This window comes from Camellia sinensis, chromosome 12 (assembly GCF_055761805.1).
Source record: "Camellia sinensis isolate YWXY chromosome 12, ASM5576180v1, whole genome shotgun sequence".
Lineage (NCBI taxonomy): Eukaryota > Viridiplantae > Streptophyta > Magnoliopsida > Ericales > Theaceae > Camellia > Camellia sinensis.
This window is the reverse complement of record NC_138972.1, coordinates 75,185,221-75,209,318: the sequence shown is the minus strand read 5'-3', so window position 1 is coordinate 75,209,318 and position 24,098 is coordinate 75,185,221. Positions and strand designations below refer to the sequence as shown.

Genomic DNA, 24,098 nt, shown 5'->3' with positions numbered 1-24,098 from the left:
GTGTAGAAGCCTAATTTCTTAAGTCTCCTTCAATTCCTCTAATTTCAAGCCAAAATCTAAATGAACTCAATTTTTCTTCCATATCCCTCTCTCTCACGTTTGGTCTAGAATATGAAAAATGGTGCATCAAACATATGTAAAGTGTAATAAGGGTTGGTCTTGAATTAAACCACTCAATGGCACAAGTGTAATTTACCTAGGTTCAATTAGTTTAACATTGTTTATTCTAATTTAATCATTCCAAATTGAATTTTAATCAAACCTACCATAAAATCCCATAAATCCTAATGAGCATATAACACTAACCAATTTCTGAATCGGTCGCTGATAAGGCTTTCAATCCGCAGTTCGAAATCAAAACATGAACAGATCATTCAATGACAAACAGATAGAAACGCAATTAAAACAACACACTCATGCAATCAATTCAGGATTTCATCTTAATCAATTACTTATCATGCTTAATCACAATTTAACACTAATCAAAGGTGAGAGTTGTCACACCTCTTCTAGGTCTCAAATGTGCTCCCACTATAGCCTTCGGCCAGGTCTCAATGTGCTCTCTCTATAGTTTTAGGTCCAAAACTTCTTAAATGTAAACAATTTTTTAACACAAGTTGCAAACAACTTCTTAAGACTAGCTCATACAGGCTCTACCCCAACCTTATAAATGGACCTCCACTTGTAGATTGTGAGATTAGGCTCCCAAATTAATTGATTCATAGAACCGGGTGCCAAGTTATCCAAAAAAAAAAAAAAATTCCCCCACCTTTTCCCATTTCCTTTCTAAATAGCTATCTAAATTTATGATTGAGACACAATATTAAGGTGTGCCACCTCTTAAGGATTGCACATTATATGCAACCTATTAGGCCTTGGGTTACAAAGAATTCATCAAGACCTTTGAATTAGAGTACTCCTTTTTCACTTCATGACCATAAAACAGAAGAGAAACATTTCATTAATATTTTTCTTAATTTATATATAATATATCATCATCTGTAGACATTCATTCACACCCACACTTATAACCTCTCATAACACAATTAGATATTGAAAGCAAGATTTTATTTCTCTCCCTCCCACCACACCAATCTCTATTGGCCTCTTATTTGTAGCTCTCCTCAGAGTCAAACCCACCTGCAAAGAAATAACAACACGCAAACCTATGCCAATCAGTTTATTGCATCACATTTTAAATATTATTTCATACGTTATTATTGTATTAAATCAGGAAAAATGATTGAAAATTCTAATAAAAAAGTTTTAATGGTAACGGGAGTGGACTCCACAATAATAGTGATGATTGTGTTTTTTTTTTTTTATCACTAATGCTGTGTTTGGTTGGGGGATTTGGAGAGGGATTTGGAAAGAAAAAGTGAAAAGGTGTGTGAAACTAGGTAAAATATAGGTATGTTTTATTCACATTTCACATTCTTTTTCCATTTCTCTTTCTAAATCCCTCCTCAAATCCCCAAACCAAACACAGCATAAGTGTATTAGAACTTCATTTTTAAAAGATATATCATTTCCGTTAAATCAATGAGTGTCATCGCACATTCTCATTAACAATAATGTATTAACACATTCCATTACAAAATAAACAAAATGTAATAAAATAATATCCTTGCCACATTATGGTAGCTCTTTCCTGTCGCCCTCCCTGTCGCCCTTACCGAAACGGCGTCGTTTTCATTAGTTTTTTTTTTTAATTTTTCCCCAAAATTTGAAATTCCCGCTTGTTTTCTACTCAGCTCTGTGTTTTGTTTTGTTTAGCCCTAAGACAGAGATGGTAGACGAAGAGAGAGAGAGAGAGAGAGAGAGAGAGAGAGAAAGAAAGCTGAGCTGAGAGATGAGACAGATGGTGGAGGGGCGCGACGGCGAGGGCGAGGGCGAACGAAGGATGATGGAGGGGCGCGACGGTGAAGGACGAAGGATGGTGGAGGGAGGAGACTACCATTGCGAAGGACGAAGGATGGCGGAGGGAGGAGACTGCCATGGCAATGGAGGGAGCATGCACTACTACAAATATAGATAAAGATCACCCTTTTTTGGTGTGATGTATGTTTTTTAATCACACCTTTTAAGTTTTATTAAAGTGTGGTCTTTAGGAGTGTGATTAAAAATGGTCATTTTTAATCACACTTTTTAAGTGTCATTAAAAAATGCTTTCATCACACCTTTTAAGTGTGATTAATAATATTTAGATCACACCTTTTAAGTGTGGTTAAAAACATTTAGATCACACCTTTTAAGTGTGATTAAAAATATTTAGATCACACCTTTTAAGTGTGGTTAAAAATATTTAGATCACACCTTTTAAGTGTGATTAAAAACTTTAGTTCACACCTTTTAAGTGTGATTAAAAACTTTAGATCACACCTTTTAAGTGTGATTAAAAATATTTTGATCACACCTTTTAAGTGTGATCTTTGGAAGTGTGATTAAAAAGGATCATTTTTAATCACACTTTTTAAGTGTGATTAATAACATTTAGATCACACCTTTTAAGTGTGATTAAAAATATTTACATCACATCTTTTAAGTGTGATTAATAACATTTAGATCACATCTTTTAAGTGTGATTAATAACATTTAGATCACATATTTTAAGTGTGATTAATAACTAATAAAATCTGTGATAAAAAAAGGTGCTACATATTTGAAAAATAATCAATATTATTTTTGTATGCACATTTGAATAATGTAATACACACTATATACTATATTTTGAATCATAACCACATATTGAATAGAATAACGTCATATATTTCATAAATGAAAATTAAATATTCAAAAATATATACAAAGGAATTAAATAAAAAAAAATTAATTGTTCTTACATATATTAAAAAATGAAAAAACTTAAAAAACTAAATTCTTTAATTCTTGGACCATATTTTGCATCTCTCCAAAAAATTTCTAACCTGAAAAATAAAAACACAAATTAATCCAAAAACCGCTGATGCATATGAATAAACTAAAAAGTTAATTCAGCAAACCAAAATAGGAATATTAATCATTTATGCTTAATCTTAATCCTTTTGGAAGTAACTTCCCTGTTAACAATTAGATGCCATAGCAGCTCAGTGTCAATGACATTGTAATTAGGAGGTCACTAATGAGCACAGTATTTAAAAATGATAAATCTCAATACAACTTGTGTACGATCTTTTTGTGAATGTATATTATTACTGTTGAACCATAATTCTAGATACCCATAAATAAATAAATAAAAACTCAAGGAATTTACTCCATTTTTTTTTGGGGGGTGCATACATTGCAGTTACTATCACCAGCAGCAGCAGGTTTTGGAGAAGCAGAGGCTGCATTTATGAAAAGAATTCATCGGAGCTTCTAAATACACTCGCTTATTTTCTCTCTACACTCACTATATGCATTGTATATCTTGTATGTTACGAAGAAAAAATTGTGGATATAGGTGTAGAGATGAACATGATGGGTGTGTGGTGAGTTTAGAAACTCCCAATTGCATCATTTAAAACGAGGATTATGTGTATATATATATATATATATATATATATGTTGTTTTATAGCATTATCCAAATGAAATTGTTTCTTTTGAAGTTGCAACATTTTTTCCATTTTGTTTTCCATAGCATTTAAAACAAGTACTCTGTTTTATGTAAAAAATCATTACAGCATTGTATGAGAATATCACCAATTATATTTATTTTCGAAAATGGATCCATTCTGTTTTGCAATCATCCAAGTCTGATTGGAGCTTTCTTTGCAATGACACTATACTAATGATGCATTTGGTTCTCTAGATGCCATGGAAATAAAAAAATCCATGGTATTTAATAATGCAATAAGAAGCTAAAATATAAACTGACCTGTGTGACCCACTGTTCTCTCTGAGTCATATATCTCAAAGTCATTTCCTCCCTGCTCAAACAAACACCCAAGCCCTTCATTTAGTCCTAAAAGAGTACTAAAAAAAGTTAATGAAAAAAGGGCAAAATTTACTTTACCCCATATGGTTTACTCCATGTGTTGTCTGTGCTCAGATGTTTAAAATAAGCATATAACCCTCTATGGTTCGAAGATTAAAGTGCACCGTCTATACACTTCAGTAAAAGGATCAAAATACCTCTGAAGTAGCCTTAACATTGAGCAAACTAAGGGCATTTTTGCCATCTTTTTGGGCATGAAATGTGTTTTAACAGAGCCATTCGCATTCCAAGCACATGTTTTCACATAAGCTATTAATTTTGATGGTGCACCAAATCATAGGAAGGTTATATGGTTTTTTCTAAATATCAAGAAGGGTAAACCACAAGTAGAATTAACCATGGCGTGTTGAAGTGAAGTTTGCCCCTCCAAAAATAAATGATCTAATACAACACATCACCACAGGGAATCAAAGCTTCTGAACAAGCTCATGGCACATGGAAAATAAGTGCAAACACTAACAGCTGGCACAAGCATATGAAAAATCACAAAGAAAATATATTATTATCTCAAAATACCTGGCCAAGCATTGTAGCCTCAGATTCAATTCCTCCAACTCCCCAGCCAGCAACTCCTAAGCCAGCAATCATAGTTGTATGGGAATCAGTTCCAACCACGCTATCTGGGTATAGAATGCCATTTGTGTATAAAACAACCCGTCCAAGGTATTTAAGATTAACCTGAAAATTAGCAGTCACTTGCTAAATGCCAAGCCTACCAAATAGTATTATAATGTTAAAAAAATGAGAAAATTTGGACTATGATTTACAAGAGGCTAGAGGTAAATGTGGCTTTACTCCAGAAGCCCCACAAATAGTTAACAGCAGATGCCTTTGCATGGACTATTGAATTCAACTAAAGCACCATGAAGGCATGAACGTTAGATTATATCTATGACAAACTAAGGCTAAGTTTGGCATCCTCAAAAAAATTCAAAAAGTCACTATTCTATTTAAGTCACATTATCTTATTTAAGTCACATCACCTCTCTATCACATCACTTCAAACCCAACCCATACCCAGCCCATATTTCATAAAAAGTCAAAAAGTGCATTTATTTAGGACATCCCAAACAACCCCTAAATTATTGCATATTCAGAAAAATCAAATATTTTAATGCCACATTTACTTTAAAAGTATATTTAAGAGTTGGCTGACAAGTCAAGTTAAAAATTAAAGAGATACCTATAGATATTTATGAAAATATAATTGAATGTATATAATTAAAAAAAAAAAAAGGAAAAAACATCAGCATATGGAAATTTCTAAATGTAAGAATCAGCTTTAGACAAATCTTTCTTGTTCAAATAGATCACAATGACATACAATACAACTTAGTTCATCTGGACAAAGCAATAAATGCCAACAAGCTTGAGGTCAGGTGAACATATCTTTTCCGCCATTCAGCTATATTTAAAGCTAGATGCTCTAGGGAAAAATTAAGTTTGCATGGAACAAGCCCCCCACCTCTTTCTCTAAATTAAAAGAACAAAAATAAAAGAATATTAACCCTTTAGAGAAACAGTTCTCATTCTTCTATACCATTATGAGCCATCATTTTCTCACTGCCATGCCACTGTTATAGTCTTTTTGTCTTTATTTGACAAGGATATATTAAATTAAAAAGGCACCAAAGGTGCAGTGCCACCAATGTATCAAGAAATACAAACAAGAGGAAAACATATACTTATCAAAAGTATTCAAAATTCGGTACAAACTCCAAAAATTAGTTCAAAGATGGCTCACTACCACCTGAAAACCAACTATACAATATGCTTGTAACAAATAAACACTTACTTCCCCAAGAGTCTCCCTTGAAAGATTACCAAAGCACCAGGTATCACGCCTCTTCCCCCGCAGCAAGGGAAAAAAATTCAATTTAAACACAATAGATATATAAATATAATAAATATATATATATATATGTGTATATATATATAGAGAGAGAGAGAGAGAGAGAGAGCCACACAAAAGTCAAGAAGTTAGAGAAATAGCATGGAAGAGATGATATGAGGCAATCAAAACAAATGAAAGCCACTTCAGACCTATCTTCTAGAACAAGTCTTCTCTCAAAGTTATTCATTGACAATTCAGTTTATTGTATGCTTTACAATGTTCAGGAGGCAAAAGTATACTGGTTATTTCCAAAATTCCTTAAGATAAGGCTTAGTGGTGGTTCATGGAACCTATTCCAGGTTGTCATTAGATCACATCTACGCAAATTCAAACTAGATTTTGTAACAAAATTAATAAAGAAGACTCTTCAGGCCAACCACTATTTTGGTTTCATAATTTGATCTAATCATGTTGGATTTAGGTAACCTTTGACGTGTTTACGACCATAATAAATCTAAGAAAAAGCGAAATCAAGAAGTAATTTAGACAATTGACATTAATAAAGCACCAAAGTTTGTGGTTATTTACCAGGAAGCGAGAGAGAGAGAGAGAGAGAGAGAGAGAGAGAGAGAGAGAGTCATTGTCATAGCACCTTCTTGGGCTGATCACGATTCTCATCCCTATTTGAGTACAACACCATTGAACTCAAGTTTTCAATCTTCTTAGCTTGCTCTTGCAACCTCTTTTCGCGTTCAGCTTGGGCTTTCTTTTCCTCCCCCAGCTCCATAGCTATCCGCTCCCTCTCCAATTCAGTCTATTGAAAATAAATCATAACCTTGAGGATACACAAATCATTATTTACAAGACAATCCACAAACTTAACGATATAAACCTGTAATAAAGTATTCCGCAGATTGAGAATCTCCTCTTCGGAATGTTCTGAATGGGAGCCCTTAATCACAAGAGACAAATTAACAGTTGATACTTTAAAAAGCAATTTGTATTTTAATCAAATCTCAATGGGTGTATTTGTAATTTACCCAAAATAGAATAAAACTTCAAGAAACCCAACAAGACTGCCCCCTGAGTTTCAAGCTTTAATTGAGATTAAATGGAGCCTTGGAATCAAGTTTTGTTAGAATACTTTCCCTAAAATTGTTTTTCATCGCAACACATCAAACCTTAGGAAGAAGTTGAAAATAGAAGGGAACTTGAAAATGATGAACTCAAAATTAGCAGTTGACAAAGTCATGCAAACACTATCAACTTAAGGTATTTTGAACAATGTTCACTTTTTCAGGTAACTTCGACAAATATTTTCATGTAAGCATCGGTACACTGAATTTACTAAGTGTTACCTGAGCAAGCATGATATTGCATATGGTACACTGAATGTGTTACCTGAGCAAGTGTAATATTGCATATGATGGCAGTATTTGCATTTCCCCCTAGTGCAGGTTGCAAAATACGTGTGAGTTTGCTGTCTCGATAAGGAACATGACCCCTGCAACAGATATTGATTGATGTACATCAACTATAAAATGAAAAAATACATTACATAGCTTTCCAAAACAATTGTAATACAATAAAAAAATTCAAAAAGTAGTCTTTAACTTCGTAATCTCTGCCTGAGTTTGTTCATCTACCCAACAAGAAGTTCGAAGAAACATATAAAGCAAATTCAAAGTACCAACCTTTATTTGTCAAGTTCGTATGAGACAAAACTCAATAAAACCCACTAAATATGTTGATTTTTAGAGCCGGCATTGATGGTTGGAAAGTATCATATGAAAGCTAGTGAGAGAGAATAATGAGAAATGCATGCAGGTAAGACAGAGAGCCAAACGAAAATCTGATGAACATAAATCATAGAAAGAGTTCACATATGAAATTGATGAGTGTTTGTTAGTGTTAAATTGGGAATTCTAGAAAAACAGAGAGATTGATGGATAATGGATTACAGATGAAATTGAGTTGGGCACTAAAGCATTTAACTCAAATTCCAATGCTAATACCCATATCTACATTCACATATACAAAAAATGAGTACTGTGAGAATTGATTGAATTACCCGTAGCTCTGTAGGGTTTGGTCGTCCTTCAAGATCTGCCATCGTCGGCACTTAGGTGGTGGTTCTGCGGCAGAAGGAGGTGCTGCGCGACGGGCAACGGCGAATCGGTGATGGCAAATCCAACACTGATGGTGATTGTTGTTGTTGGAGATGGCAGTTTCAAAGCTAGGGTTTCCAATACAGGGGAGAGAAAGATAATCAAACCCTAGCTATTGCTAAGTGAGTGGTGAGAGGGGGAGAGGGGAAGACGGGAGAGAGAGTGTTTGAGTTGGGCACTAAAGATGAGATTAGGGTCGATTGAGAGAGAGAGGGGGGGTAAGATGAGATTAGGGATTGGGGGTTTGTTGAGCGGGAATGGGAAAAAAAAAAAGTGGGGAAGGGGGCGGGAATGGAAAATAAAAAGGGGCGGGAATGAAAATAATTTTTTTTTTCTTTTCAGAAATAAAATTTAAATAACAAAATAATATTGTTTAATTTTTTTTTTTTTTTTTTTGCGACGGGGGTTATCGTCGTCAAAAAAAATTATTTTTTGTTAAAAATATATATTTTTTTGTAGTTAATGAATTTTTTTTTTTTAATTCTTTTTTTTTAGTTACTAAGATTGAAAATTTATTTGTTTCATTTTTATTTCAATGAAAAAAATATTATTATTTTTTATTTGGTAGAAGTAGGGGTAATATTTTAATGAAAAATATTTTTCACTAAAATAAAAGTTAATTTTCTGTGGTCAATGAAAAATGTTTTTCTACGGCCCATTTTTTTTTATTACTAAAAATCATGAACTAATTTTTTGTGGTAGAAGAGAAGGAGTGGCAGTAGTGGTGAAGGTGGTGGATAAGAGATGATGGTAGTGGTAGTGGCGGCGGCGAAGGAGAATAGTGGTGAAGTTGTGGTAGTGGTAGAATAGATGAAGTGGCAAGGGTGAAGGAGAGGTAATGGTAGTAGTGGTGGCAGTAGTGGTAAAGGTTGTGGATAAGAGATGATGGTGGTGGTGGTGGTGGCGGCGGTGGCGAAGGAGATTAGTGGTGAAGTTGTGGTAGTGGTAGAGTAGATGAAGTGGCAATGGTGTGAAAGAGAGGTAATGGTAGTAGTAGTGGTAGTGGTGACAATGGTAGTAGTAATGGTAGTCGTAGAGGTGAAGTGGCGACAGTGGTAGTAATAGTGGTAGTGGAACAGCGTTTGCAGTAGTGGTGAATGTGGTAAAGGAGATGGGTGGTGAGAGAGAGAGATGAGTGAGAGACAGATAGAGGATAGAGAGAGAGAGAGAGACAGAGACAGAGTGATGAGCGAGAGAGAGACAAAGTGGTTGCTAAAAGTGCATTTTCTTGTAGTGGATAAATAAATCAAGAGGGAGCTTACTAGATAGAGAAGACGGAAGGGAGAGAGTGAGCAACGCGAACACAGTAGGAGAGAGAGAGAGAGAGAGAGAGAGAGAGGGTGACAAAAAGATAAAGAGATAGAGAATGAGAGACAGAGAAAGAAGAGAGATGAACGAGAGAGACAGAGAGAGAGATAGAGAGAAGAGAGACGAGCAAGAAAGACATAGAGAAAAGAGAGATGAACGAGAGAGACAGAGAGAGAGATAGAGAGAAGAGAGTTGAGCGAAAGAGACAGAGAAAGATGAGAGATAGAGAGAAAAGAGATGAGTGAAAGAGACAGGGAGAGAAAAGAGATGAGAGAAGAGATAGATGAGTGAGAGACAGAGAGAGAGACAGATAGATAGATAGAAAGAAAATAGTGATGAGTGAGAGAGAGAAAGAGAAGAGAGAGACGAAGATGAAAAAATGGATGAAAAGATATAGACAAAGAGAGATAGAGAGAAAAAAAGAACGAAAAGAGATAAACGAGAGAGAGACAGAGAGAGATGAGTAAGAGAGATATAGAGAAGAGAGATGGGAGAGATAGACAGAAGAGAGATGGACGAGAAACACAGAGAGAAAGAGAGAGAGAGACAGACAGACAGACAGAGAAGAGTGATGAGTGAGAGAGAGAAAAATAAAAGAGACAGACACAGAGAGAAAGAGAGAGACAGACAGACAGAGAAGAGTGATGAGTGAGAGAGAGAAAAATAAGAGAGACAGAGACACAGAGAGAAAGAGAGAGACAGACAGATAGAGAAGAGTGATCAGTGAGAGAGAGAGAAGAGAGACGGAGACAGAGAAATAGGAAGATGAAAAAATGGGTGAAAAAGTTTCGTGTCTAAAGCCTCATTTTTCTAGTAGTGAGTCGTCTCTATCATTCACGGGTAGAATAGAGGCGTGGATTTGGGAATTGTATATTTTATATAAAAATCAAATTGAAATATTTTATACAATCACACCTATTTAGGGTTGGTGGGGTGGTGGTGGTGGGTGGCTGGTGGTGGATGGTGGTGGTAGATGGGTGCTGAGTGATGGTAGCGGGTAGGTGGCGGACAGTGGATGGTAGTGTCGGGTGGCGGGTAGATGGCAGGTGGGTGGTGGTGGCGAGTGGGTGGCAGGTGGGTGGTGGTGGCTGGTAGATGGGTGTTGGTGGCGAGTGGTGGTGGCAGGTGGTGAGGGGATGGGTAGTGGTGGCAGAAGAAGGTGGTGGAAAATGGTGGCGGGTGGTGGCTAGTGTTGGGTGGTAAAAAAAAACACATTTTTTGAGTTTACATTTTTTGGCCAAATTTATAAACTGAGACCACTGATTTATAAATCAAAAATTTACCAAACAAGTTTTTATTTGAGTTTTTAAAATTTTTGTAAATATAAAGAGAAAACTGAAAACGTAAGTGTTACCAAATGGCACCTTAGCAAACAGGCTTTAGATGGTAAAAATTAACAAATAATTAAATAAGTTATCAATGTAAGAATTGACTTATCAAAAGATTCTTAGGCCATATATGGTTTGATTTTTAGAAAAAAATTTTAAAAATTAAAAATTAATTTGGTTAAGAAATAAAAACTAAAAAATAATTATCATTTAAGGGCAAAAATAATTATCATTTTAACTTTTGGGCAGGTTATATACATATGTATAGCTGTTTCAATTTAATTTGTAAAAAATTATTTCTAACCACTCGAAAGATAAAAATTATTTAAAAATGATAATTATTTTTTATTTTTTATTTCTTAACCAAATTAATTTTTAATTTTTAATTTTTTTTTCTAAAATTCAAACCATAATAGCCTAAAAATCTTTTAATAAGTCGTTTCTTATGTTGGTAACTTATTTAATTATTTGTTCATTTTACGACATTTTTACCATATGAAGTCTGTTTGGTAACCATTTCGTTTTCAATTTTCAATTTATATTTACAAAAATTTAAAAAATTGTCATAAAAACTTGTGTGATAATTTTTTTGATTTATAAATGGTTGTCTCAGTTTGTAAATTTCAGGAAAAAACGTAAATTCAAAAAATAAGTTTATGTTGGTTTTTAAACAGAAATTTAAAAATTTTACTAACAAATTTTTTTTCAATTAATTTTTTTTCAATTAATTTTTTTTCCAATTAATTTTTTTTCAATGAATTTTTTTTCCAACTAATACTAACCGAGGGGGCAATTGGTAATGCTACTTTAAACCTTAGGGAGGGGATTGTAATTTCTAAAATGTAAGGGGTGTTAATGTAATTTACCTAGTAAGGGAAAAATTAGTATTTAAAAAAATTAAATTGCTAAGGGGGGGAATCTGTAATGAAACTTTAAACCTCAGGGAGGGAGATGTAATTTCCAAAACGTGAAGGGAGAACTGTAATAAACATAAATCTTAAGGGGTGTCAGTGTAATTTACCATATATATATATATATATATATAATCACACTTAATTAGAAAGTGACATAAAAAATAAATATTATCCCACTCAATCATATTAAGGGTGATTAAAAATTTGGGAATTGTATATTATATTTTATATAAAAATCAATTTGAAATATTTTATACAATCACACCTATTTAGGAAGTGTGATTAAATATATATATATATATATATATAATCACACTTATTTAAAAAGTGAGATTAAAAAGTAATAATTTATATATAATCACATTTTAATTACATTGTGTGATTAAAAAATATATAAATAATCAAGCTTTAATTAGAATGTGTGATTAAAAAATATATAAATAATCACATTTATTTAAAAAGTGTGATTAAAAAGTAATAATGTATATATAATCACACTTTAATTAGAATGTGTGATTAAAAATATATATATATATATATATATATATAATCACACTTATTTAAAAAGTGTGATTAAAAAGTAGTAGTGTATATATATAATTACACTTTAATTAGAAAGTGTGATTAAAAAATATATAAATAATCACACTTTAATTAGAATGTGTGATTAAAAAATATATATATATATATATATATATATATATATATATATATAATCACACTTATTTAAAAAGTGTGATTAAAAAGTAGTAGTGTATATATAATCACACTTTAATTAGAAGGTGTGATTAAAAAATATATAAATAATCACACTTTAATTAGAATGTGTGATTAAAAAATATATATATAATCACACTTGTTTAAAAAGTGTGATTAAAAAGTAGAAGTGTATATATAATCACACTTTAATTAGAAGGTGTGATTAAAAACTATATAAATAATCACACTTTAATTAGAATGTGTGATTAAAAAATATAAATATAATCACACTTGTTTAAAAAGTGTGATTAAAAAGTAGAAGTGTATATATAATCACACTTTAATTAGAAGGTGTGATTAAAAAATATATAAATAATCACACTTTAATTAGAATGTGTGATTAAAAAATATATATATAATCACACTTGTTTAAAAAGTGTGATTAAAAAGTAGAAGTGTATATATAATCACACTTTAATTAGAAGGTGTGATTAAAAACTATATAAATAATCACACTTTAATTAGAATGTGTGATTAAAAAATATAAATATAATCACACTTGTTTAAAAAGTGTGATTAAAAAGTAGAAGTGTATATATAATCACACTTTAATTAGAAAGTGTGATTAAAAAAATATATATATAATCACACTTAATTGAAAAGTGACATAAAAAATAAATATTATCACACTCAATTAAATTAAGTGTGATTAAAATATCAATCTAATGTTTTTTATCACACTTCCAATAAAAGTGAGATCTTTTTTTTTTTTGTCAAAGTGTGATCTTTAACCATTTTTGTAGTAGTGATGGCGGAGGGAAGAGACTGCCATGGCGAAGGACGAAGCATGGCGGAGGGACGCGACACGACGGCGAGGCAAGATTGCGGCCCTGAGGAGGTAAAATAAGTGAATATCTGTAGCTGATATTTTTCAGATTATTGTAGCTGATATATACATATATATATATATATATATATATATTTGAATATCTGTCTGAAATTTTTTATAAATGTTTCTAGAAGTCAAAAAAGATTATAGAAAAATATCAATTTTGGGTTTTTCAAAATTTTTTTTTTCATTTTTTGTTGTTATGTTCTTCAATTTTCTGTGGCTTTCAACTTAATATTTGTGATGGTGACCCAAATATTTTTTCAGTTATTTTTTCAATTTTGTTAATTTTTTTAGTTAATTTTTTGACCCAGTGATGGAATTGTTCAAAAAGGTATATTCCACTACCAAACATTACAAAAATGTTAACAGAATTTTGTTAATCGAAAAAAAATTTGACCCAGAATTCTGAAAATTAACAGAATTGATCTAACTGTTATGTGTTCAAAAAAAAATTCAGTTAATTCTGTTAATTGTTCAAAAATGAAGAACATAACAACTACCAATTGATTTAATATTTGTGTTATGTGTTTTTATGACTTGGGCAAAAGGTATATTCCACTACCAAACATTACAAAAGAATGGGATTGGTGTTATCTGGAATTCCAAACCCCCTCTCTCTCCCTCTATGTGTCCCAGGAATTCCAGATAACAAATATTCCAGGAATTCCAGATAAAACAAATATGACTTGTGCTTCATCTTGCTGAATTGGTCTTGGAAGTGTTTTTTGAATCATCTTGCTGAAAATTTCACCACTAAAAATACAGTAATCTTTTGACTTGGGCAAAAGCTAGACATGGAATATTGGAAAAGCTTTATCGTGTGTATTGCAGTACCAATATTACAAAAGATAACAATCAGAAAAAAAAAAAAAAAAAAAAAAGGTAATAAGATAAATGCGTAGCCCTGGTTAGGCATGACAGAACCAATCTCCACCGAATAAAAAAAAGAAAAAAAAAGAAAAAGAAAAGTTAAACAAAGCTAAAGCATATATATATATATATAATTATTCATATCATTCATCAGTCCCACTGGTATATTATATGTATAGGAAAATGTTATATAAATTACTCAGTAGTATTTGTAGGCACACTTCTAAAAAATCCTATCCATCAATTTTTGGGAAGTAGCTTATTTTATTATTTGTATGGTACTTAATTGTAGGTAATGGAAGAAAATAATGTTGTTGATGAGTTGGGTAGTTGTGGTTGGAAGCCAAAATTGGGCATGCCATTTGACTCTGAACAAGCTGCGTATGACTTTTACAACAACTATGGCGGAAAGGTGGGCTTTAGTATTAGGAAGTCGTATGCACACAAGAACAAACAAACCAAGGAAATAACTTCACGGATTTTTGTATGTTATAAAGAGGAAACTCGGGGTATTGGCAAGCGAGATCCACTAGTAAAATTTCCGAGCCAAGAGGTGCGATGTGGTTGTGGTGCCCGATTGAGTATAAAGTTAGATAGAAATTTAGAGAAATATGTTGCAATTGATTTTGTTGAACATCATAATCATGACCTTGTGCATCAAGAGTGTGTTCATATGTTGCCATCCCAAAGAAAAATATCTACCACCCAAGCAATTGAAGTAGAATTGGCTTCAGAATCTGGAATTCCTCTTAGGTCTGCTTATGAGCTATTGGGTAGGGAATGTGGTGGAAGAGCATCACTTGGCTTCACCAAATTGGACCAAAAAAATTATTTAAGATCGAAGAGACAAAAAGATTTGGAATATGGAGAAGCGGGTAGTGTGTTGCAATACTTTCGTAAGAAAACTGTGGAAAATCCATCCTTTTATTATGCAGTCCAATTAGATTGTGAAGAGCAGATAACTAATATATTTTGGGCCAATGCTCAAATGATAATGGACTATGCTCAATTTGGTGATGTAGTGACCTTTGACACTACTTACAAAATAAATAACGAGCATAGACCTTTTGGAACCTTTGTTGGATTTAATCATCATCGAGAAACGGTTATATTCGGTGCAGCGTTGATGTATGATGAGACTGCCGAATCATTCACGTGGTTGTTTTAGATTTTTTTGGAGGCAATGTCAAACAAAGCTCCAAAAACTATTTTCACAAATCAAGATGCTGCGATGGCTAAGGCCATTCCAATTGTCATGCCTAATACAAACCACCGACTTTGCACATGGCATTTGATGCAAAACGCTGTGAAGCATGTAAGTTGTCTTTTTGGAGATGCGGGGGTGAAGGGTGTGTTTGCAAAATTTATGCATGAAATTGATGATGAAGAAGAATTTAGAATACGATGGGACCAAATGCTTGATAGGTATGATGCACACAACAATCATTGGTTAAAGCAAACTTTTGGTGTGAAGGACAAATGGGGATGGCCATATGTTATGAATTCTTGGGCAGCTGGAATGAGTACTACTCAACTAAGTGAATCATTCAATGCATGTTTGAAGGATTATCTCAATTGTGATCATAACTTGATGGAATTTTTCATGCACTTTGAGAGGGTGCTCTATGACAAGAGGTACAAAGAATTGGAAGCCGAATATAATTTGTCCCAAAAATTGCCAAGGGTTTCCATTCCAACTTTGATGTTAAAGCAAATGGCAAATATTTACACCAAAACAATTTTTGAGGAATTCCAAAATGAATACGTACAGTCCATTGAAGCATCCATTGTAGGCACTCTTAATGGTGGTGAGAGTACCATATTCACAATTCGAACGGTGGTAGATGGAAACAAAGATAAGAATGTGATAATGCATAGAGATGGTTTTTTGAGTTGTAGTTGCAAGAAGTTTGAAGTGAAGGGCATAGTGTGTCAACATTGTTTGAAGGTGCTTAGAGAAATATTGAATGCAAAAGACCTTCCTGCACAATACATCTTGAAACGATGGACTAAGAAAGCAAAGGCTGAAAGCATGAAAGATAGCCGTGGGTATGATGTCAAGGCTGATGTCAAACTACATCAAAGCGGTCGATATAGGTCATTGATGAATATGTTTAGAGCAATAGCAAGTAGAGCCGCGGAAAGTGAAGAAACTTATCATTTGTCACTTGCAAAAGGTGAAGCATTGAGCATAATGGTTGAAGAGAACTTAAGTGTGCACACTTGTGGTGAAGTGGAGGTCACTGAATTGAGAAATTCCTCAACTAACACATGCCCACAGAGTGAGGAAGTAGATTGTCCAATCCAAGCTAAGGGACTGAAGAAAAGACAAGCAACTAGTAAGGGAAGAAGGAGGATCAAGGACGGGATGGAAAAATCTATTGCGAAGAAGAAAAGAATGCAATCTAAGCAGGTAATTAATTTTGTTATGTGTGATTGTTATGTGTTATCAATTTTGTGTTATGTGTGTTTGGAAAATCATGAATTAAATAAATTGGTTGTTTGTAGGGTGATGGTTTTTGTACTCCTGAAGGTCAATCTGAGCCTCCTGTCGCCATGGGTAATATTTGTAGTCAAGTAAAATTTACTATTCTGTGCAACCTTGTATTAATCTTGCTATATTTAGGGCCTGTTTGGGAACATGACTTCCCGGCTATTATAGCCTAATTTTGAAAATCAGCCCAAAAGCCTACACTGTAACAACTTTTTCTTGATTTTCCAAAAAAAAAAAAAATATATATATATATATATAGGCTGACTGTTGGACAGTGTAACAGCCGGAAATGTTACATCAACAGCTCAATTACCATTTTGCCCCTCAGTCGGAAATTAAAAAAAATATAATTGTAGGGACAAAATGGTCATTTTAATTACAAACATCTTTTCAACACATTTTTTAATACACCAACTCAAATAAAAATTTAACCCAACTTCCCAAACACAAAACTAAAATAACCTACTAAAATAGTCAAAAAGCCAAATAGCCTACTAAAATAGCCACTTCCCAAACGAGGCCTTATTATTGTGTGCAACTAGTAGCGTGATATTTATTATTTTGTGATGCATTTAGGGTGCTTCTTTTCCTGCTTCTCAAGGTCAATCTGAACCGTCTTTCGCCTTGGGTAGCCATTCAATACAGGTAATTGAACATGCATACACCTTAGGGCAATTGAACCTCATACGGCACCAACATATCTTCAATTGCTTCTTCTTGCAATATTGTCATGTGAATTTCTTTTTTTTTTCGTGCATTGGTTCTATAGGGTGTTACAGTTTACACTTTGCAAGGTCAATCTCGACCTCCTTTCGCCATGGGTAGTAATTATGTTAAGGTAATATTTCATATTGTCTGTTTTTTCAAAATGAAAATGCATTATTACTTTTTTTCATTTTCACTTATTCTTTTGTTTATGTTGGTTTAATTTAGGGTGTTTATACTCCACAAGGTCAATCTCGACCTCCTTTTGGCATGAGTAGTAATTTTGTTGAGGTATTCTTTTCATATTGTATGTTTTTAAAATGAAAATGCGTTATTACTTTTTTTTGTTTTTCACTTATTTTTTTGTTTATGTTGGTTTACTTTAGGATGTTTATACTCCACAAGGTCAATCTCGACCTCCTTTTGGCATGAGCAGTAATTATGTTGAGGTATTCTTTTCATATTGTATGTTTTTTAAAATGAAAATGCATTATTACTTTTTTTTAATTTCACTTATTCTTTATGTTGGTTTGCTTTAGGGTCATGGTCGTGCAATTTATAATTCTCAATCCCAATCTGGACCTGAATCTCAATCTCAACCTCCCTTTGCCATGGGTCGTACATATGATGTGAGTTGTAATTGCTTACATACTTTACATAAAAATGGTAGTATAGATTGTATAAATATTTTAATAAATGTATCACTATTGCAGGGAAATAACGCGCCCCAATCAATGTGCCTCATTCAATGCCTTTAGTATATCCCACTCAAACATCGTTTCAGGAGTTGCTTCGAGGTACTAGTGCAGTCCAACTGTCGCAAGCCTCATATAGTCCTGCTGACAGTTATGTGAATGGACATCCTTGGAAGGCTTGCACCAAACAATGATGTTATTATATTGGTGTATTTTTTTTATGTTTGGTGGGATTTGGATATTTTTGATGGACATATTTTTTTTTATGTATTTTTATGTTTGCTGGGATTTAGATATTTTGGATGGACATATTTTTTATGTATTTTTAATGTTTGGTGGGATTTGGATGTTTTTGATGGACATATTTTTTTATGTAAATTTAATGTTTCACGGGATTTGGACATTTTTCATGGACATCTTTTTTCTGTATATTTAGTGTTTCCGAACAATGTTCTTTTTGTGTATGCATATATATGAAGTTGTTATTATGGTTGTCATCTACAATTCTTTGTGGCACAGGTTCAATTCAAGTGGCATAGGTTCAATTCTTTGTTGTTTCTACAACCACGCTTTGCCTTCATTTCCTATATGTTTGCTTCTCTCAGCATGGAGAAATGTTTAGGAGTTGATTTTGTTGACTCAGGGTAAGGTGATATAGGATGTTCGAGTGATCATATATCTTGTTATTTGGAAAGCTTGCTTTGAGATGCCTCTTTGAGGATTACTTTGAAGAAGCTAGGCATTTTACTTTCTTTATCATGCTAAAACCCATGGAAGAATTGCATTACAGTGCCCTGTGTAAAGGAGTGATCAACCATCATGCAACATTATATTAATTTTGTGCTCACATAACATCAGATTCGCTTTCTTTTCATAACATGAATCTTCATACATCATATACATAACGCCCAATTTCATTAATTAACACAATTGACATATCATAGTAACTTTAACTTCATTAATTAAACAAGTTCTACAAGTACTGGTTTACATTAAGTAGAAATACAAGTTCACTTGAGCAGCACCACTAGCATGGTAAAGCCAACCATCACTATGGTTGTGAGCATCATGAATTTGATAGCTTCAAGTCGTTCTCGTTGGTTTGCGTCAAGTCATTCCAAGATATTCACAAGTTCATTGTTTCTCGCAAAATCATAATCGTATCCGATCTTTTGGATATTTGATCCACTCCCAGTAGAAGCCACTTCCCACGCAAAGTAGTCACAATCCTTATTTGCGCACTTGAAATACATCTTCCCTGGATTTTTCTCTGATTCTGATATGTACACTCCTGCTTTTTTCCTACATTTGCATCTTTTATTTTCAAAGAATCCAGCATCATTGTTTGAACTGGTTGACATGTCAATCCTAATTACAAGTAAACACAAAAGTCAATTTCAAATACAACACAGATCTAACCAAACTTTCCATGGACATGCATGCATGACATTTTCTTTCTGACTTCAAGTGTAGATAACTAACTTGTGTATTCACAAACAAAAGATTTCCTTGGTTTGGTTATATGCATTCTAACAAAAACCAAAATTGCTTAGCAACTAAATACTATTTAATCATGCATGACGATAGTAGTTGAACGCAACTAAATACTATTTTAATAAAGAACAAAAAAGACCGAATTATAATTTTCCTAATTGATTAACAAAACAAAATAAGAAATAATTATACATATTTCAACTATCTATTTTTACTATGGAGAATGAACACCCATTTTTTAAGGGTTTCTTTTTCTTATTTTATTTTGTTCGACCATCTTTTAACTATTATATTAACATTGGGTAAAGTTCATAAATTCAGGTTCATGCCTAATGGGCTACTTAAGCAAGTCTAAGCAGTGGTTGGAACTTGAAGCTATGTATAAGGGTTGTTGACATTGGTCTCCTGAGGTCTATTTTTCATTTGAATAGTAGTAGTCTCTTCCCTTTTGCCTCATTATCTGTTTTGTTTATTATAGTGAAATGACAAATTCATTTTTATAATATCTTTATAAACATATAATATAATAATAATAGTAATATGCTCTCTTCTTGAATGAATCAGTGAGTCTGCCGCCTATCCAAACAAACGAATTTATAATAATAATAATAATAATAATAATAATAATAATAATAGCAATATTGATCTGTTCTGGTAATGGGCAACAGTGGTGAAGGCATTCCTGATTTGTTGTTATTGCTAGTTCAATGGACTCAGAAGACAATGATTGATAAACTTATGTACAGCAATGAAGTTCAGGTATAACTATCAGCTACCACACTACACCATTTGCAACAACAAGCAACATATATATATATATATATATATATATATATATATATATATTGTTTTCTTGTTTTGTGAAACAGAATTGTTATTACTGCTACTAACACTCAATACACTTCCATGGATGAACCAAAACTCAGGAAAAAAATGATATTTTTTTTTCTAGCAATGAATCAATCATTAGCTATGATGAATCACTATTCTTGATTCATCATATATATGTATATATATCTTGCAATGTTCATGAAATGGGGTGCACTATGAATATATACTTCAGCTCTGTTTTTCAAGCTTTGTATATATATATATATGCGTCAGCTCTGTTTTTCAAGCAATGAATCAAGCAACATATATTTATATATATATTTTTTTGTTTTCGTTCTACACAAAATGACATAATAATCTGCAAACAGCCTCCCTTTGTTAAGAATTCCAAACTCATGGCTACTAAAGTCAACATACACAAAATGCCCAAATCAAGCAAATCTTGATTTGTTCTTATTCTTTGCATGAATCACAGAAGAAGGGAAGAGAGTCAAACCAAATATGTGTTCGTCCCAAGCCTCTCTGTCTTCGTCTCTCGCCCTCGCTCCTCGCCTCTCTGTCTTCGTCGCCTCGCCTCTCCCGTTCGATTCGCCCTCGCTTCGTCTGTTCAGCTCTACTTCGTCTCAGAGGGGCTAGGGCACAACCAAACCAAAGGGGCATGTGTCATAAGGGGGAATTTCAAATTTTGGGGAAAAATTAAAAAAAAAAAAAAACTAATGAAAACGACGCCGTTTCGATAAGGGCGACAGGAAAGGGCTACCGAAGATCTGAATTCCATTATGATCATGCTACTATAGACATCCTGTGTACCAATAGACAATAAATAAATAATAAAATTATAACTTACATCAAAATAATTTATAATCAAATATCATAAATGTCATAACAAGATCATATAATAAAAGAGTATTTATTATAAAAATTTTCATATAAAGTGGTATTTTGAAAAAATGATAAAAAGTCGATTTTTTTTTTTATTTTTTTAACTTATTTTATTTTTTTTATAGATAAAAATATAAGAAATAATGTAACATAAAATAAACAAAAAGGTCAAAAACCAACCTTTTTTTTTTTCGAAAGACTCAAAAAGGGAATGGTTGGGTTGACCTTTTTTTCCATAATGAAAAAGGTTAAAGGGGGCACAATCACGTGACAAATTTTACAAACAGAAGATCACAAAAATAAAAATAAAATAATAATAATAATAATAAATGATATTTATCATTAAATTTTATTTTCAAAACTATTTACGTGTATATATATATATAATAGGAACTGAGGAGTCTGCTGTGTCCTGTGCCTTTCTTTGTTACTTTTCTTTTGTTCTCAAAAAATAAATAAATAAATAAAAATAAAATTGCCGATAAAAAAATAAAATATGATTCTATTATGAAGCTCAGGTCAATTATTTTATTTTCAACAATACTTCCGACCCTCAATACGGACGACCCCAGTGATCTCTAGTGCCACGTGTTGGCTTGAGATTGGCTAGAAAAAAATAAATAAAAATAAATAATTTTTTTTATCCAATCACGAACGACTCCTAGTACCCTCAGATGGAGGTCTAAGTCATTTTTGTTTTATTTTTTACGGCGCTGCTTGAGGGCCCGAATTTCGGGGCTCGAATGCCCCGAAATTTCCACTTTAGGTAAAAAAAAAAAAAAAAAAAAAAAGGAAAAAAGAAAGAAAAAAAGAAACAGTTTCCAAAAATAGAAATTAGGGGCATTAGGGACAAATTTTTTAGGGCCACCAATCATTTTCTTATTTTTTATCATGAAAATAAAATCCATACAATTAGTAGTCACATCAGGATGCTGAGATAGCACCATCCACAGTTGTGATAAGGTGATTATAATTTATATTTAAATAACTTATATTTTATAGTTTATAATTGTGAATATAAATTAATTTTTGACTTATAAATTAAGTCTTTCTTTTTCATTTAAAGAATAAGTTAATTTTTAATTTATAAAAAATTATAAATTATATTATTAAACCGAACTAAATATATTAAAATAATTTAAATTAAATTAAAAATAAATCCTACGATCATATCATCAAATACTACACATTCATTTTCACTCGTTTTGTATCCAAATAGCAACTCTAAATCTCTATATATATACATACAATACAAATTCACATCAAATCTAACCAATATGCATATGTATATATATATATATATATATATATATATATATATATATATATATTATATTCGAAGTAGTGTAGGAGAAGAAGTATAAAGCGAGCGAGCGATCTAATCGCTATCACTGTCGCTGCTGTCATGACCATGGTGTTTGTGTCCATCCTCGTGCTTCTTCTTCTTCTCCTTCTTCTTTTTCTCACCTTTCTCATGATCATGATGATCACCACCACCATGGATCTTGCTCATGAACCCTCCTTCCTTGTGCTTATCTCCATGGTGCTCCGATTTGTGCTTCTCTGCTTCAGATTTGTGCTTGTCTCCTTCGTAGTGTTCCGATTTGTGCATATCGCCATGGTACTCTCCCTTGTGCTCACCTTCTTTGTGTTGCTTCTCGCCTTCCTTTTGGCCTCCTATGTGGAGGGTCTCTCCTATCTTGTGTATGATTCCTGCCATTTTCTCTCTTTTTCTCGCACTAGAAAAATGGATTGGAAATTGGGGATCTGAATATGATCGATTGGATTTGTTAAGAGTAGGGGTGAGGATAGTCCGGATTAGATTGGATTGAGATAAAATTAGGATCAATTCGTTATCTAAGGTTCTTAAAAAATTAGAACCAATCTAATTCATTTAAATCATGAACCAATTCGAACCAATCCATTTAAACACGGATTGAATCGGTTTAGGACTACGGATTCACATAATTAAATAACAAAAAAAATATATTTAACACTTTAATTTCTTAAAAATATAAATATAGCGCTATATTAATTTCATAATAGCAACATGTTTTTTTATAATAACGACATACTGTTTTAAAATTTAAACAACATTAAGAAAACTGGTTTCACCATAAGTATTTAAACCATTACAAATTAAAACTAAAAACTAACAAACAAAAGTAATAAAAGAAGATATTATACGAATTTAGGTTTGAGTTTAGGTTTTATATAAAATAAGATAAGATGATGTATAATAAAAATATAGACTATTTATATATGATCCGGATCGGTTTCAATCCGGAACCGTGGGATTCAATCCGGAACCAATTCGTGGACTACAAATTTTTAATTCTTCAATCCAGAATTAAACCACAAATTCAAAAAATTAATCCAAACTTATCGAATTAGACTGAATTAGATCAAATTACAAATTTAACAGATTCCATACTCAGCCCAGAGAAATAGAGGACCAAGGCCTCTTATTTATAGGCGCTAAAAGGAGGAAGAATAGAGAGAAGAAAATATCAGAACGTAACGTTATCCATTGGAATGGGATGAAATTATTTTAAGAAAAATGCTTCCTACCCCCAGCTGGGGGTGACACCCAGTGAGGTGTCAGCTGGGGGTTGGATGGAAAAAAACAGTTTTTCTTTTTTTTTTTTTTTTTTTTTTTGACCAGTGGGGGCGCCACGTCACTGGGGGCGCCACCCCCACTGGGTGTATGGAGCATGGTTGTTATTTTAATGCCCTCAATACGTGTGCGCGGCGTGTTGTAAGATGACAAGTGTCGGTCATGGGATATGCATCTGGCCCCATTGCTCTGCTACGTTAGAACGTTTGGGTATACAGTAATGCTACAGACCAGTTGGGGTGACCCCAGTGACCCCAGTGCCACGTGTCGGCCTGAGAGTGGCTGGAAACTCAAAAAAAAAAAAAAATTGTTTTTTTGGACCAATGGGAAGGGACCCCAGTACCCCCAATGGAGTCCAAAGCTTTATTCTTGGGTATATTTGACTCACAG

General features: G+C 32.9%; 3 protein-coding genes and 1 long non-coding RNA gene across 4 annotated transcripts in view; 1 reads left to right on the top strand and 3 right to left on the bottom strand.

Moving 5' to 3' along the window:
* Window positions 1-940: 940 nt before the first annotated feature.
* LOC114300049 (uncharacterized) overlaps window positions 941-24,098 on the bottom strand; it is a 36,599-nt gene continuing 13,441 nt past the window's right edge. Inside the window, exon 2 of the mRNA XM_082897466.1 lies at window positions 941-1,140. The gene's annotated coding sequence lies outside the window, so the exon portion shown is untranslated. The remainder of the gene's footprint in view (window positions 1,141-24,098) is intronic.
* On the bottom strand, window positions 4,912-8,119 carry LOC145804185 (uncharacterized). Its single transcript, XR_014345808.1, has 3 exons — window positions 7,883-8,119; window positions 6,704-7,315; window positions 4,912-6,625 (listed from the first exon to the last, which is right to left on the bottom strand). It is a non-coding gene; the product is annotated as an uncharacterized LOC145804185 (long non-coding RNA).
* On the top strand, window positions 13,037-15,158 carry LOC114300208 (protein FAR1-RELATED SEQUENCE 5-like). The gene is made up of 2 exons (XM_028245092.2): window positions 13,037-13,126; window positions 14,283-15,158. Exons 1-2 carry the CDS (start codon window positions 13,037-13,039, stop codon window positions 15,156-15,158), a joined length of 966 nt encoding a protein of 321 aa, XP_028100893.2.
* LOC114275870 (uncharacterized) lies at window positions 22,391-22,882 on the bottom strand. The gene has a single exon (XM_082897468.1). The coding sequence runs from the start codon at window positions 22,809-22,811 to the stop codon at window positions 22,470-22,472; it is 342 nt and encodes a 113-aa protein (XP_082753594.1). The 5' UTR covers window positions 22,812-22,882; the 3' UTR covers window positions 22,391-22,469.